General features: G+C 40.3%; 1 protein-coding gene across 1 annotated transcript in view; it reads left to right on the forward strand.

The window, feature by feature from the left end:
- The window catches only part of C8A (complement C8 alpha chain), a 63,474-nt gene that overhangs the window by 25,435 nt on the left and 20,394 nt on the right, over window positions 1–17,645 (forward strand). Inside the window, exons 5-7 of the mRNA XM_003891953.4 lie at window positions 1,110–1,299; window positions 3,139–3,339; window positions 5,401–5,641. Of these exons, the coding sequence (XP_003892002.1) occupies window positions 1,110–1,299; window positions 3,139–3,339; window positions 5,401–5,641 (632 nt within the window). The remainder of the gene's footprint in view (window positions 1–1,109; window positions 1,300–3,138; window positions 3,340–5,400; window positions 5,642–17,645) is intronic.

A 17,645-nucleotide genomic window follows, 5' to 3' on the forward strand; every position in this document is an offset into this window, starting at 1 on the left:
CTGGAAGAGTATTGGGCTAGGGAAAAGTAAGTATAATTTGTTGAATGCCTAATATGTACTTTACTGCTGTTTTAGTTTCATACTTTCAGCTTCGCAAAAACCATGAGAGGTAGATATTATTATGTCTATTCTTTAAATGAGGAAAATGAAATGCAGAGAGCTTCTAGACTGTGTTCAAAGTCACACAGCTAGTAAGTGGCAAAGCTGGAAATTAAACAGGAGTCTCCCTGACTTTTAAACTGTGCACCTTCCAACATCCCATGCTGCCTCAAAGATCATGGCCTTTCTGAGGATTAGATTCTCGCCCTTAGCACTATGAATTGCATCCCATATTTCAAAGTTATTTTTTTTTATCAGCAGAGCTCTTATACTAACAATTATACTTAATACTAACAATTACCACAACAGCAACCTTTATTCAGTCCTTGATGTATATGCTAAGCACAATTATGATTTCTCTACATGTTTCAACTCATTTAACTCTAATGAGGGCAGTAGTATTTAAGAACTGCTTTTTACAAATGACTAAACTGAGGCACAGAGAGGCTAAATGATATGCCTGAGGTCACACAGCTAGATGTGGCAGAGATGGGAAATGAGCCCAGACTGTCTGGCTGCTGCCCTTGGATTCATGATAATTGCACATTTTCTTCTCTAACTTATTCAGCAAATATTTAGGGCTGCTTATGTGGCAATATGATTCTAGATGCTAAATAGGACTGTCTAGATGATCTAGATAAAGGAAAACTGAAGGCTCAGGCCAGCCCATTTAGTCTCCAAGTGTTACCTGAAGTGGCCCATAAGCTACTTGGAGGAACCCCAGGACTCCACAGAACATAGATTGAGAAACTATTACTTGAACCAGCTACAACATCTTTCAGAAGATGACATTATATGCCGCCTTGCCTTTCTAATTCTCTCTCCTAAAAGCTGCTTTTGCTTTTTAATTTCCAACTTTTATTTTAAGTTCAGGGGTACATATGCGGGATGTGCAGGTTTGTTACATAGGAAAACGTGTGCCATGGTGGTTTAATACACAGATCATCCCATCACCCAGGTATAAAACCCAGCATCTGCTAGCTATTTAGAAGTTGCTTTGTTCAATGTAGGTACAATATCCTGACCCAGGAAGATGCTCAGAGTGTGTACGATGCCACTTACTATGGGGGCCAGTGTGAGACGGTATACAATGGGGAATGGAGGGAGCTTCGATATGACCCCACATGTGAACGTCTTTACTATGGAGATGATGAGAAATACTTTCGGAAACCCTACAACTTCCTGAAGTACCACTTTGAAGTAAGTCTGAACACGGAGGCTCTCAGGCCACTGTGGTGTAGGTGGCAGAGAGGCAGAGGCTTATTGGTGGAGATGGCTTGCTCTGGAAACTTTTGTTTTCTATAGTTTGCTGGTGGCTGGAGTCTCCTTCATACCCATCCCCACACATACTTAGTGTTGAAGGGTGCTGAGAGGCAGATCATAAATGTGGCTACCCACCTGTTAAATCTTGGCTCCATTCCCAAATCAGTAAAATAGATCTGAGGCCCTATTCTCTGGGCTGCCAATCAGAAGACCTATTTCCAAGTTGTGGTTCTGTTAGACTATATACAAGACTGTTAGCAGCTAACCCACTGCCCTCCTTGGGCCCAGTTTTCTAATCTGTAGAGTGTAGGGCAGGACAAGGCGTAGATGAGCAGGATTCTGAGACCTATACTTTCGTTTCACCAAAGGCATCTCACGCTGATCATTTTCATGTCTTGGCTCTTTGTATGTGATTTTGTGTGAAACAAAGGTTCTTCTGTATAAAAACGCTTGCAAATTGCTGACAATCACTAAGACCCTCTCCATCTCTACGATTTGGTGGTCTCTTGGTCACTTGGAGCTCATGATCAGTCAAGAGCCTACTCGTGGCCATTAATTTTCTTACCCCTCATCCTTTGGGTGAAACATCCACACGGCAAACATCATTGAATGCTTAACATATGTCAGATCTTCTACTTTCACACAAATTGTCCCATTTAACCCTCACAACACAATGGGATAGATATTATCATTGCCTCATTTTAGATATTAAGAAAAAGAAACACAAAGGGAGAAAGTGTCAGGATCAAACTCCACTGCAGTTGGTGGCAGAGACAAGACCCAAACCTAGATCTGTCTGAACTAAGTCCAGGCTGCACAACATTTAGAGGAGGAGATAGATTATTCCCTTCTAGAGGGAGATAGTAGGATCCTAGGATTCTGAACAAAATACTGACAGAAAATAAGGCCAAGCTTATAGGGTCTGTTTTTAAGAAGTTTTCTCCCCCAACCCTACTCCAACCTCTACTCTCTATCAGACCAATGGTAAACCAATGTGGAAGACATAAACAACGCCACGTTCCTAATCTCGAGGAAGGTCTTGGGCCTATGTATCAGCAAGATGAACTAAGTGCTTTGGGAACAAAGAATTCTCAAATCTCAGCAGCTGAAGCAACAACGCCTTGCTTATGCTACTTGTCCACCCTAAGGTAGAAAGGAAACTGACCATCACAGTCACTCAGGGACTCAAGATAATGGAGGCTCCATTTCAACACATGCTCTCATGATTGCAGAACAAACTACTCACAGGCTCCTAGGGCTTACTTCATTGACTGAAACAAGGCCAAGTCCAGGCCTCAGTTCAAGTCAGCAGAGAAATGAAATCCTGTATACCACTGCCTAAGACAATCATAATCTGCAGGTTTCCTTTGCTTCTTTCCTCCCAGGCTCCTGCCCATATGTGGCTTTCTGTATCTCACTATTGCAAAGACAAGCAGCCAGCCTTCTCTCCTGAAAGGATAAGCCAGCCAGAAGGAAATCCATGCTCAGAGCAATATAGCATTTGATCAGAATCATCTGTGTGTGTGCATGTGCGTGTGTGTGTGTGCAAGCACATGTGGTGTATAAATGTTTTATCAGTACCACTAAACACTAACAATGCTATGATTTCTATATTTTAATAAGTATCGGTCTAATGACTGGATTGCCTTATAAAAGAATTGCCTACCATAATCTAAAATTTTAGATATTTTACCAAGCAAAGATTTAAGTATTAAATATGAATTGAGAAATGGCTCTATGTGCACAAAGCTAACATCTATTCATTTTTTTTTTCAGGCCCTGGCAGATACTGGAATCTCCTCAGAGTTGTATGATAATGCAAATGACCTTCTTTCTAAAGTTAGAAAAGACAAGTCTGACTCATTTGGAGTGACCATCGGCATAGGCCCAGCTGACAGCCCTTTAATGGTGGGTGTAGGTGTATCCAAGTCAGAAGATGCTTCATTCTTGAAAGAATTAAACAAGTATAATGAGAAGGTATTCAAACATAATGTCTGTGTCTCACAGTATTCCATAACATACACTGAACACGTATTACCTTAATTGCATTAAAAAGTACAGTAGTAATTGAACCTTAATTTGCTTGTGTAATTGGAAATGTCTGATCAGTGGTAATCAGGTTTGTTTTTCTTATTACGCTTTTGCACACAGAATCATCACAAAGGGAATAAAATTGAATGATAAGACTAGGATTCTTATCACTTTGCCCCCCCACTTCCTTTTTCATGGTTACCTGGAGCATATAGGGAAATGTGTAGAATGGTAATGTTTTAAGAGAAACAGCTGGACCCTCTAAATTTCGCTTGGAAGAATTGTAAAGCAAGCCTTGCTTTTCCAAAAAGATAGAAGGGCTGGTATGCCAGAAAAAAAAATTTCATTTTTCCAGCAAACCTTCACCATTAAGTGCCTATCATCCTGAGGGGTCAAGAAACGCTTCCTTGAGGAAAGAACATTCATCTAAGCTTAGATCTAAAGATTAGTACAAATTGTCCAGACAAAGGGAGACAGAAGTTGGCAGAAGGATGCTGTAGACATGGAAATCAGCATGTGCAAGGTACTGGAGATGAGGAAGCCACACAAAAACTTGGGATTGAAAGTACTTCAGCCAGCTGAAACACAGGGTGGGAAAGGAAAACAGGGAGTGGTGAGGTTGGAGAGGTAATCAGGTGGCCAGGGGAATATTTATTGAATTAATTAGAAGCTTACTAAAAATTCTCAATAGCATTAATACCAAGACTATGGATCCAGTTGGGGTTCAAAAATTATCTTGAACGATGAAAATATAGTTATAAAAATTAACTTACTCAACACACATAAATTGAGTCCTAGAGCTTTGCCAAAGAATTAACTATTGAACTGAAGGTAAAGTCCTATATTGTTCTAAGGGTTATCTGTAGCATGTTAATATGGACTTTTCTAAAAGCATGTGGACTCCTCAAACTTCCATCATCACTTTGAATCAAGGTTTCTATTGCCTGAAAGTAAGGCCCATAGGTGGCCATCTTCCTGTAAAACCAATCCAAAATTCTTCCAGTGCTATCTCTTTTTTTTTTAATATAAGGACCCCGCTTTTCTTTATTACTTAGTTCAAGATTACTATTGGAATATGAACTCCAGGGGGGCAGGAGCCTATCTCATGCAAGATTATGTCCTCTGCACCTAGTGTAATGCATGCTGCTATAGGCATTGTAGATTTTTGCTCAATAACTCCAATTGAATGACATTTCAGCATGTCATTAAAGATATCTTAAACACAATTTTTAATGGATACTTAATATTAGCATAGAAAGTTTCCCAATCCAATGCTTTGATTAGCACTGGGAGAAGTGTGGGGGTGGGAATGGATTGGGCAAAGAACAGAAGGGTGAAGCACAATGAAGAAACCATTGTAGTAGCTCACTCAGGTGAGAGTTGATGAGAACTTGACCTAGGCAGGGGCAGTGGGAACAGAGATGGAGGTGTGGGGCAAGTCTGGCATACATTAGTACCTAATGTGAAATACGGTAGTACTCCGTTACATGTATTTGTGAAATACGGTAGTACTCCGTTACATGTATTTGTGTTCATATGTGTGTTTATATATATGTATTTCTTACAGCTACTAAAAGCTGACTTTTTGCATTATTTCGATTTATTTATTTATTAATTTATTTTGTTTTGTTTTATTTTATTTTATTTATTTATTTTTTTTTGAGATGGAGTTTTGCTCTGTCGCCAGGCTGGAGCGATCTCGGCTCACCGCAACCTCTGACTCCCTGATTCAAGCGATTCTCCTGCCTCAGCCTCCCGAGTAGCTGGGATTACAGGCATGCACCACCACGCCCAGCTAATTTTTGTGTTTTTAGTGGAGACGGGGTTTCACCATGTTGGCCAGGATGATCTCAATCTCCTGACCTCGTGATCTGCCAGCTTCAGCCTCCCGAAGTGCTGGGATTACAGGCATGAGCCATCACGCCCAGCAACCTTTTGCATTATTTCTAATGGTAACATATATGCTCTCTTTTTTCCTTTGCTTTATTCAATGGCGGTTGTTGGCAGAAATTCATTTTCATGAGAATCTTCACAAAGGTGCAGACTGCCCATTTTAAGATGAGGAGGGACAACATTATGCTGGATGAAGGAATGCTGCAGTCATTAATGGAGCTTCCAGATCAGTACAATTATGGCATGTATGCCAAGTTCATCAATGACTATGGCACCCATTACATCACATCTGGATCCATGGGTGGCACTTATGAATATATCCTGGTGATTGACAAAGCAAAAATGGAATCTCTTGGTAAGTAAAGCAGCTCTATGTACACGGTAGTCAACACAGACACCAAGTCATGGTTTGAAGTTTTCTAAGCACTGACTATGAGCCATGGGTGATCTCATTTAGTTTTTAGGACAACTCTATAGGATAGAATAAGTATTATTATTCCCAGGGAACTGAGATCCAGAAGAGTGAGACTTGCTAATAAGCACCACAAACAGGATTTGAGCTCAGACTTGTCTAGCCCCCTAAAACTATATGCTTCCTATTGTATCATAGTTACTTTTATTAAAAAAAAATTGGGGGCATTTTTGTTAATTAAAATGTGAAAACTTGTTTTAAATGTAGTATTATTGGTTAATGGAACTACCACACAGTCAGTCAGTGAAGCTAGAAACTTAGATTCATCTCAGACTCCTCCTTCTCCTTCACTCCGGTAGATCTCTAAGGCGCTTCAGTTCTCTCTGATTCTTCTGCTGTCCTCCATCTCCACTCCTGCTGAGGTAAGCTGGGGTCTCATCTTTCACTTGTTACTGCATCAGCTCCCAAATGGTCTCTGGCGGCGGGCTCACCCCTTCCAACCCATTCTTGATAATTGCCACCAGATGAATCTTTCTACTTCTCAGATCTGATTGTATCACTTCCTTGCTTAACATCTTGAATGGCTAAGAATAAAGACTATTAGCATCGACCACATTAATGATATTACTCCAACCTAGGAGAACAGTAGTTCTCAAAGTGTGGGCCCCAACTGTCAGAATAGCATCACCTGGGAACTTGTTAGAAATGTAAATTCTCAGGTTGCCATCCCAAATCTAACTAAATCAAAAACTGGGAATGGGCCCAGCTGTCTGTGTTTTAACAAGTTCGCCAGGTGATTCTGATGCTACTACAGTTTGAGAACCACTGACCTCTTCAATGAGTGACAGGAAGGATGAGAGATCTATCCATATTGCAAAGCCAAGTTCAAATTCCCAGCTTTAAGTAGTTTCCTAGACTGCACCAGCCCAGGCTGGCTACTCCTCTTCTTCAACACATACATAAAATTCCACACTGGGTAGTCTTTAAAAAATAATTTTCCAGCCGGGCGCGGTGGCTCAAGCCTGTAATCCCAGCACTTTGGGAGGCCGAGACGGGCGGATCACGAGGTCAGGAGATCGAGACCATCCTGGCTAACACGGTGAAACCCCGTCTCTATTAAGAAATACAAAAAACTAGCCGGGCGAGGTGGCAGGCGCCTGTAGTCCCAGCTACTCGGGAGGCTGAGGCCGGAGAATGGCGTGAACCCAGGAGGCGGAGCTTGCAGTGAGCTGAGATCCGGCCACTGCAGTCCAGCCTGGGTGACAGAGCGAGACTCCGTCTCAAAAAAATAAATAAATAAATAAATAATTTTCCAGTAATGGGATTGCTGGGTCAAATGATATTTCTGGTTCTAGATCCTTGAGGAATTGCCACACTATTTTCCACAATGGTTGAACTAATTTACACCCCCACCAACAGTGTAAAAGCATTCTTGTTTCTCCGCATCCTCTCCAGCATTGGTTGTTTCTTGAGTTTTTAATGATTACCATCCTAACTGGCATGAGATGGTATCTCATTGTGGTTTTGATTTGCATTTCTCTAATGACCAGTGATGATGAGCTTTTTTTCATATGATTGTTGGCCACATAAATGTCTTCTTTTGAGAAGTGTCTGCTCATTTCCTTTGCTCACTTTCTGATGGGATTGTCTTTTTGTTGTAAATTTGTTTAAGTTCCTTGCAGATTCTGGATATTAGCCCTTTGTCAGATGGATAGATTGCAAAATTTTTCTCCCATCCAAAGGATTATAAACCATTGTACTATAAAGACAGATGCACAAGTATGTTTACTGCAACATTATTCACAATAACAAAGACTTGTAACCAAACCAAATGCCCATCAATAATATACGGGATAAAGAAAATGTGGCACATATACCCCATGGAATACTATGCCACCATAAAAAAGGATGAGTTCATGTCCTTTGCAGGGACATGGATGAAACTGGAAACCATCATTCTCAGCAAACTAACACAGGAACAGAAAACCAAACACCACATGTTCTCACTCATAAGTGGGAGTTGAACAATGAGAACACATGAATACAGGGAGGGGAACATCACACACCAGGGCCTGTCGGGGGTGGGAGGCTAGGGGAGGAATAGCATTAGGAGAAATACCTAATGTAGATGACAGGTTGATAGGTGCAGCAAACCACCATGGCACGTGTATGCCTGTGTAACAAACCTGCACATTCTGCCCATGTATTCCAGAACTTAAAGTATAAAAAAAAATTTCCAAATGTTACTATTATCTTCCTTATCCAGATAGCAAGATATTTGAAACCAAGTATCATGCCTGCCACTTTTCTATCTCTTTAACACTCAACATAGGGTTTAATACATAGTGTTCAAAACAAGACAGGAAGTTTGAGATGAAGCATTAATTTAGATTCCTGGCTAGAATCATTCATTAATTCATCCATCTACATGTTCATTTCAAAAAATAATGCAACTGCTCTGTTCAGTATCCATTCTGTGTTTGTGCTAGGGATATGATGATGAACAAATCTAAATACGGTTCCTACCCTGTTGCATTACAGTATTTTTCAAACTACATGTTGCAAGCCAATTGTAGTTCTCAAAATCAATGTATATGGATCACAAGAAAAGTTGTGAACTACAACAAAGGACAGAATAGAAAATATCATAGTGGATTATAGGCACTAAAGATAAATTATTACTTCAAGAAATCTTTTCCAGTTAAATAAAAACATGCATATTTGTATTGTATCATGATGCAAAATAAGTAGCCTACAATGGATGTAAAATATGTAAAATGTAAAATAAGCATTTAAAAACTTTACTCAAGTGGGTCTTTTAAGAATCATTCAAAAACATGAGGAAGGAAAAAAGAGTTAACATTTGTTGAGCACCTACTAGGCTTCAGGAGCTATTTTACATATTCTCATTTAATTTTCTTGACACCACTTAGAGATTGGTGTTATCCAAGTTTTAGCTACATAAATGCTGTGGCTCATCAGAGAGGCTAATTACTTAGTCCAGGCCTGCCAGAATCTAGGGTCAGAGCCCTGGGCCTCTGGTCTTCCACCATGTGGTTGTGGTATAGCCTTTCATTTGGGCTCCCGTCTTTGGGGCTGGATTGTTAATTAATTGCCTGGGGTATCTGGTGGCCCCTCCTCTTTAAAATCTGTGAGGCTGAAATGGGCTTCCAATGTGGTTAATATTCAAAAGGAGCCCACCGACAAATTGTCCCAGGGATAATTACCTCAGCTCTGTTTATAGAAAACCATATGTCGATAATAGCACAATTTGCTATTTGTGAAGAGCTGATTTTCTATAAATCCGGAAAGTTAGTGTTGCTTTTCTATAAATATGGAAATGTGCTAATCATCACCTCATCTGCTGGAGACCGCTAATAAATCAGAATGTCATTTACATATTAACCTACAAAGAACAAAAATATCTACCTTCTTTCCCTTTGACAAACAGAATCACACACACCCTTTCTCCACTTTGATGTTTGCTATATTGGGTTGGTGCAAAAGTAATTGAGGTTTTTGCCATTAGAAACTACAACTTTTGCCTCAATCTAATAGCTTTCTCTCTGTCTTATTCTCTTTCCCTCCGTCTCATTCCCTTTCTTTCTAGGTACTTTTCTCTCTCCCTTTTCTCTTTCCTCTTTGTCACTGTCTTTTTCTCTCTCTATGTATCTTTGATCTACATGCTGTTAATATATATTCTATTAAGTGGTTGTTTCTAAGAGACATCCTGTGTGGTGAACATTCATGTCTGCAAAGGGCTGAGCTTGGCATGGAATGATTTAAGTGAACATCCTCACTGGTTTGCTCTGGGGGAATCTTTTGTCCTTGGGTTTGCTCAGATCCTCTCTGGGTTCATCCCAGAGGATGCACGAGGCTGTTTTCTTCTAATGTGCCCTTTAGATCAAATGCTTCTCCCCCAAAGACAGCATGAAACCATGCATCAAAAATCAAGGGAAGTCTTGGATGTTAGGGAGGTGACGTTAGACTTCAATGAGATCCTAACATTTCCTCAAGGGCTGTGACTGACAGCTTTCTACCTTCTGCAGGTATCAGTACAGTTTGGGGCTTAAATTTCTGGATTTAGATTTTGTTTCCCTCCTTCATTCCTTCTTTGGAGCTCTCATTATTTGTCTTTGTATCAAGGTATACAGAAGAGAAATAGTGTATTCCGCATTCTGACTTCTCTGGTTACAGAGCTGCCAATATATGTTGGACAGGTCAAGTACTTCAATGCCATTGTTCTGTTCAGTTGGATGTTCCCGGCCTCCTTTGCACATGCTGTTCTCTCATCCCCCAATGCTCTCTTCCCTGTCTTGCCAACCTGACAAACTTCAACTCATCCTTCTGAACCTTGTAGGGGCATCCCCACCTCTGTGAAACCTGCTCTGATATTACTCCACCCCTTCTCCCATAGTTTCATTTGTTTATACATTCATTCACTCAGCCATGTCCATTGAGTTTGTATCATGTGTGAAAAGAACAAAATCAGTATGGTCCCTGTTCTTGCAAAGCTTACGATCCAGTGGAGGAAACAAAATAAACAGCCAAAGTCCAAATATCATCGTTGGTCCTCTTTTACTTCCTCGCCCCATCAGCAACATATGTTGACTTTACTTCTAAAGCATATGCATCACCTGTTGTCCCTCTATTACTGTCTCACTTGTCCAAGCCACTGTTGTCTCTCACCTGGATACTGCAAGAGTATGGTGGTCTCTTATTCTCTTTCTTTGTTGTTGTTGTTGTTGCAGGTGTTGTCGTCATTGTTGTTCCTGTAACTCTCTGGCACTCCAAGCTTACTTCAGTCTAGAGTCTTTGTATTAGCTGTCTTCTTTGCCGGAACCACCCTTTCCTCTGATGTTTGTATAGCAGTATTCTTATCATTTGGATCTCCTTAAGTGTCACCTTTTCAGAGAGACCTTTCCTGACCATGTAGTTAAGTTTCTCTTTGTTATATCACCCTATTTTAATTATCATCAAATCAGTAGCCCCCATACTCATGGACTTATTTGTTTATTGTCAATCTCCTCTTTCTAGAATGTTCATTCCAATCATTTTTGTTTATTGCTGCATATGCATTTCCTAGACTATAGTAGGGACTTAATAACTTGTGAATTAATTGATCAATATGTAATTGCAAATTGTGATAAAAACCATGTAGAAAATGAACAGGTTGTAAAAATAGAGACTAACTTCAGGGGGTGAGGGAGGATATTCACTTAGTTTGGGATGATCTGGGAAAGTCTCTTTGAAGAAGTGAAATCCAAACTGAGATGAGATCCAAAGGATAAGGAAATGCGAAAGGCAAGGGTGGAGGCGTCCTGGGTGAGTGGACAGCTTGTACAAAGGCCCTGCCTGAGGAAAGAGCATAGTGTGTTTGTGAAGGGAAAGATGACATGTGTGACAGAAGCCTTGGAATAGGGGAATAATAGCAGAAACTGAGGTTGGAAGAAGCCAAGAGGTGTCAGAGAGTCTTTCTGGCCATAGTAAGAAGTATGGACTATATTTGCAGTGGCAGAGAAACTACTGCAGGGTCATCAACAGGGCAGTGCTTGGTCTAATCAATGGGTAGCAGATCATTCTACTGCCATGTAGAACACAGATTAGAGGAGCAGGAGTGGACTCAGGAAGAACAGTTAGGGGCATTGCTGATGTCCAGGCAAGGAATAAAGAATGGATGTGAAAGAATATGATAGATTTGGGATGTATTTTTAAAGTAGAATTTAAGGAATTTAGAGATAGACTGGGGTGGGTTGTGAGGTATCAATTACTCCTTTCTCTAAATTGAATTTTTATCATAGACACACGAGTGTGTGTGTGTGCACACATACACACATTAAGGTGAGAAGGACAGGATGTGCTTACCTGAAGGTGCCATCTTCGTGGTAAAGACAGCCCACAGGCATTTGGAAATATGGTAGGGATTCTGGGGGCAAAGAAAGGACTCTAAATATACATACATATTTAAATGCATATTATAATAATTGCAATTATATATTTGTCTCTTCTACAGACTATGAACTTTGACGTACAAGTCCTAGGCCTGTTGTCCTTGGGGTATTTTTTGAATCTAGCACAAGCCTGAGACCACAGTAGTGCACCATGAATACTCATTGAGCTGCATTCCCCTTGCTTCTTCTACTCCTCCAACTCTTACCATCATGTGAATGACCTCCACATTTCCATCTAGAGTCCTCTTTATTCTCCAGAATCCCTACCCATATTTTCATAAGCCTGTGAGTATCTCCACCAGTAAGCTGGCACCTCCAGGCAATAACATTCATTTCCTTCTCACCCCAAACCCTTCAAGCATTTCTTCCTGAATTATTTCTCTATAGAGACACCACCATCCTCCCAGTTTACTTGACATAGAGAGGTGGAAAAATAATTGACTATTTATTATGTGCTAAGCTCCATACCAAGCCTCCTCACCTAAGATTGACAATGATCCTGTGAGGGTGGCATGGTTTTCTCGTTTTTACAGATGGAGGAAACAAGGCAAAAAAGTCATATCACTAATAAGTGAAAAACATACAAAGTGAGTTAAAATCCAGGGTTCTTTCTTTTTCATCTCAGTTGCCTTTATTAGGACTCACAACCTGGGAAAAATTCTGTCTCTTCCCTCTCTCCCCCTACATATCTCATTAGTCACCTCCTCCGTATCCACAATCCATCCCTTTCTCTCCATTCCCAATACCACTGATGACCATGCTATGCCATTTTTTCTGTAGTTTCCCTCCAGCTAAGCAGACATGCAGAATGAGAAATGTATCAGAGGTTAGATGGGTATTTCATAAATGCCTTTGGAACAAAGTTGGTGGTGGTCTGCTCCAGACCCCTTCGGTGGCTCAAGTAGATAGGACCTGACACATTTGTCTCAGCTTTTGTGCCCTGGGTCCCTCAAAATGCAACATGAAGTAGAATGCTTCCTACCAGTTAAAGAATCTCAGGGAGTCTGATCGGACACCTCTATCAGGGATGCTGTAATAGAAATCCTGCATAGAATAGAAAGTTAAACTGCTATGATTCTTGGCCTTATTGAAAGGACTTTGCAAAGACCTCACAGAAAATGACTTATGTTGATGATTTGCTCACAAAAACAACAGTAGCCATTCTGCCACCCTATCAAAGACAGCAGTCCCCATCAAAGATGGCAGGCAGTGTCGTAGTGGAAAAAATTATTTTCCCTGAGATATCTTTTTTTTTTAATCTTGGCTCTACCATTCAGAAGCTGTTACATCACATTTCTGAGTCTCAGTTTTTCCATCACTAAGGTAGAGATTGTCATAACTACTTTAAAAGTCTATTGTGAGAATTAACCAAGATAGTCATGAAAAGCACTGTGATACCTTAAATACTGTCCAAGCAACACTTACTATTATGGATTATAATTTCAGGTGGAGTCAGTAAGTACTAAAGCCATTTTGATCAAGCTCTGTGAAATTAAGAAACATGCCAGTGACATGGTAGCAAGGAGTCCACTCTTTGAAGTCAGATACATCTGGGTAGGGATCTTGGTTCTATCATTTAGTAGCTGTATGATTTTGATTGAGGAACAACACTTAATTTCTCTGAGCCTCAGCTTCTTCAAGATCCAAATAAGAATGATAACAAGGGTTTGTTTGGTTGAGAATAATTCTATGTACATGTTGCATGATAAGTGTTTAATAGATATTTATTCCCTTTAATGAACGATATGAATATAGCACAGTGGTTGGAAACATGGACTCTGCCACTTACTATGTAGTCATGGGCAGATCATTTAATCATCTTAAGTTTCAATTTCCTTGCCTGCAAGCTGGAAATACTGTCATCTACCTCATAGAGTGGTTGGTTGTGAGGAATAAGTGAACTTATTTTGTACCCACATTCCAATAAGCACTCAATAAATTTCAACTGCTGAAGTAGGTTCTGAGTCAGATTGCCTGATTCAAGTCCTATCTCCGCCCTTTATTAGTCGTGTGACCCACAGACAAAGTAGTTAACCTCGCTGTGCCTCAGTTTCCTCTTCTAAATGAGTCAATGACAGTACATACTTCATAGGATTGTTGTAAACTTGAGGTGAAACAATCTATATGAGCATGTGGCTTACTGCCTGACACAGAGTAAGAGTTCAAAAATGTTACCTATTATTGCTGTACGATGTTGGTGTTATTATTACCACATTTTTATTATTCCCAAATTTATAGTTATCAACTCTGGAATGTTAACGGTTCTCTCATCTGTAAAGTGGGGATAAGAGGAAGATCTGTCTTCCAGGGTTCTGCAATCACTCAGCTCTGAAGCATTGCTCAACCGGGAGGAAAATCATTATCATGATGTCCAGCCTGCAGTGGCTGGTACATTTGCTGTGGACTTGGAGCCTCAGCAATCATGCCTCCTCCTCCACCTGCCCATTTCTTTGATCAAGGTCATTCATTTCTGTCTCCAGAGCTTCATCCAGTGTTGGAGGGACCACTCTTCCCATTTATCAAGGTCACTTTGAATTCTCATCACTATCTTTCAAAGTGTTAACAACTCTGCTCAAATCAGTGCCTGCTTTCCATCATCGCTGACCCTGATTGATGCCAGATAACAATGACCCTGGGAAAGACCCTTCCAGCAAGAGTGCAGTACATCCAACCCACTATTGATCATCTTCTTCCAGTCAGGGCTTGTGGACCAGCCAGTCTACCACCTAACACACAATGTCTAAATAGCTACAGGGACAGAATTTAAAACCTCACTAAAGTTAATGCCAATTATAGCTCTACATCCTCTTCCTCCTCCCTCCTTGCCTTCCTGTATTTCATTTATTCCTTTAGCCTTTCCCGCGGCAAACATTTATAAAGTACACATAACATGAGAAACACTGTCTAGATACCAAGATGCTTAATACATGGTCTCTCCCATCAGGGATCTCATAGAAAATAAAGGGGTTTCTCTTCGCCATAATCATCTGATTATGATCCGGGATAATTTACTCTGTGGACAGCCAAATTGGTTACCACCCAAAGTGAACAAGCAATTTATTTTCTTATTCACTATTTGGTTTTAATAAAATGTATTTACATAAAATAACATCTACTACTTGTAGAGCATAACACATTTACATCTGGCATTCAAATTCATCCTCATAATAACTTTATGAGGAATTATATTATTATTTTCCCCAGTTTTGTAGAAAGAAAGTTGAAATCCAAAGAGCTTAAGTAAATGGTTCAGTGTGACTCACTTAGTATTGAACCTGGGTCTTCTGATTTAGATTCTGTATGTCTTCCAAGTACTCATCCCCTTTTCCATACATTCTGTCATTCATTCTGATACTATATGCGAGAGGCTTAGGCTCTAGCAGTGGTGGTAAGACAGCCAAGATTTACTGAGTATTTACTGTGTGGTAGACACTGGGGTAAACACTTTAAATGCACCATCTCATTTAATTATCAGGAGAGACCTCTGAAGAGGACACTATTGTATAATCTCCAATCCACAAAAGAAGAACTGAGACTCAGTTATTCTCTGTTAAATAGCTTGATCAAGGCCACATAGCTATTAACTGGTGAAGTCAAACTCAAGAAACTGTAATGTTAAGCAACGTGCGATAATGTCTCAAGGAGGTCTTAACCTAGGATATTTCAAACTGCAGACCATGACCCATTATTAGTAGATTGTAAGAGAAATTTAGTGGGTCATGATCAGCATTTAAAAAATAAAATATAATAGAATGCAAAATATCAGAGTATATCATATGAAGAGTAGTTAAGCATTGAAACTTCTTTTAAGCCAAGCACAGTGGCTACTTCTTGTAATCCTAGCATTTTTGGAGACCAAGGCTGGAGGATAATTTGAGCCCAAGAGTTTGAGACCAGCCTGGGCAATATAGGGAGACTACATCTCTATAAAAATTAAACAAACAAACAAAAAACTAGTCAGGCATGGTACATGCACCTGTAGTCCTGGCTACTTAGGAGGCTGTGGGAGGATCACTTGAGCCTGGGAGGTCAAGGTTGCAGTGAGCCAAGATCACACCACTGCACTCCAGCCTGGATGACAGAGAGAGGCCGTGTCTCAAAAAGAAAAGAAAAGATACTTCTTTTAAATGACTGTGTAGACTGGATCATGATGTGAAATGTATTTCTTACTTTGAGAGTGGTCAAGAAAGTGTTAAAAACACAGTCTTAACTCAGTGTGCTCCACTAACTATAAAAGCATATTTAATTACTTTAAATAAAGGAAAAATCATCAATAGCCCTAAGGGAGGCATTGGAACGTGTATTAACCAGGTTCTCCAGACAAACAGAACTACTAGAATACCTGTATCTCTATTATTAATCTTTATGTAACATGTATATATAATATAAAGAGATTGGTTACAATAAATTGGTTCATGTGATATAGAGTCCGACAAGTCCCAATATCTGTAATCGGCAAGCTGGACACCCAGGAGGGCTGCTGGTTTCATTTCAGTCCAAGTCTAAAGGCCCAAGAACCTGGACAGCCAGTGATGTATTTCCAGCCTGAAGGCCAGCAGGCTTGAGACCTTGGAAGAGCTGACATTTCCATTCAAGTCCAAGGGCAGGAAATAAAAGCCAATGTTCCAGGTTAAAGAAAGGAATAATCTTCTCTTATTCAGAGGAGGGTCAGTCTTTTTGTTCTAGTCAGGCCTTCAATTGATTGCATGAGGCCCATGCGCATTAGAAAGGGCAGTTTACTTTATTAAGTCTAGCACTTTAAATGTTAATCTCACCCAGAAACACCCAGAATAATGTTTGATCAAATACCTGGGCATTCCATGGCCCAGTCAACTTGACACAGGAAATTAACCATCACAGGAAGATAGACAGGTGAGAAAGCTGGAAGCAGATGTCAATAACAACTGTGGAGCTAGGTCTGGAAAGTCTCATGGAATCAAATGGTTCCAAGAGTGTATCTCAGTGGAAATAGAGGAATAAGCATCATTGGGTTCTAACTCTGTGGCAGGCGGCACGCTGAGCCCTCTGATGCACATCATCTCATCCAAGCCTTGTGGCAACCCTTTGAGCTCTATTTTATGGCTGTCCGCATTTTACAGATGAGGACCACCAGGCATTGAAAGGCAAGATGACCTGTCCAAGGTGACACAGCTGGTCAGAGGCAGGGTGAGGTTTGAAACCAGGTTTCTAATTCCAAGTGCAATGTTTCTTGCAGTAAACCTAGGTATTTTCTTTCATTTATTTTCCTTTCTAAGAGCATCAAACTGTTGTGATAGCTTTGAAAGCGAGTAAATTGGGTTTTAAAAATAATTAAGGGAATACTATTTTCTATATCCATTTCTAAATGTAATGTTGGGTCAGTTTGACCCATTGATGGAGAATTGTAACTGGGAGAATTGTTAATGTTTAAACTGACAAGCACGTGATTGTTCTGAAACTTAAGTACAGACTCAGAGCCAGGAACAAGCAGTGTGCTGGCTGGTGACACTCAAAGAGGTGAACCTCAGAGACTTGCAGGTCAGAAGAAGTGTCTAAGCCAGGGATGTCAAGTGGTCTTAATAGCAAATGCTACCTAGACTGCTGAGTTGAAGATTGAAACACAAGATATGGGCTCAGCCAGAAAGTGCTATGATCAATTAGTGATGTCTGCCAGAGGCTGGGAACTGAGGGCAACAGGGCTCTTGGGCTGTGTATTTACTATACAGTTATTAAAATAAGACAAAGGCAGCCCAGATGTTTAAGCCACATGTGGGAGTGATTGGGGTGGGATAGACATTTAATCAAACTCCCTTAAATTACTATCACATTTATATATCACGGCTGATTATTTGATTGTAACTCCCTTTCAGGACGATTCTGAGTAGAGCATTTACCCTTGTTGCACAAAGTTGGAAACAGGAAACAATCTCAGTGGAAAACCATACTCATAATCTAATCTCCATTCATCCATTCATCCACTCATTCAGTAAATGCTTACTGAGCACCCATGATTTCTG

This window comes from Papio anubis, chromosome 1 (genome assembly GCF_008728515.1).
Source record: "Papio anubis isolate 15944 chromosome 1, Panubis1.0, whole genome shotgun sequence".
NCBI classification, from domain to species: domain Eukaryota; kingdom Metazoa; phylum Chordata; class Mammalia; order Primates; family Cercopithecidae; genus Papio; species Papio anubis.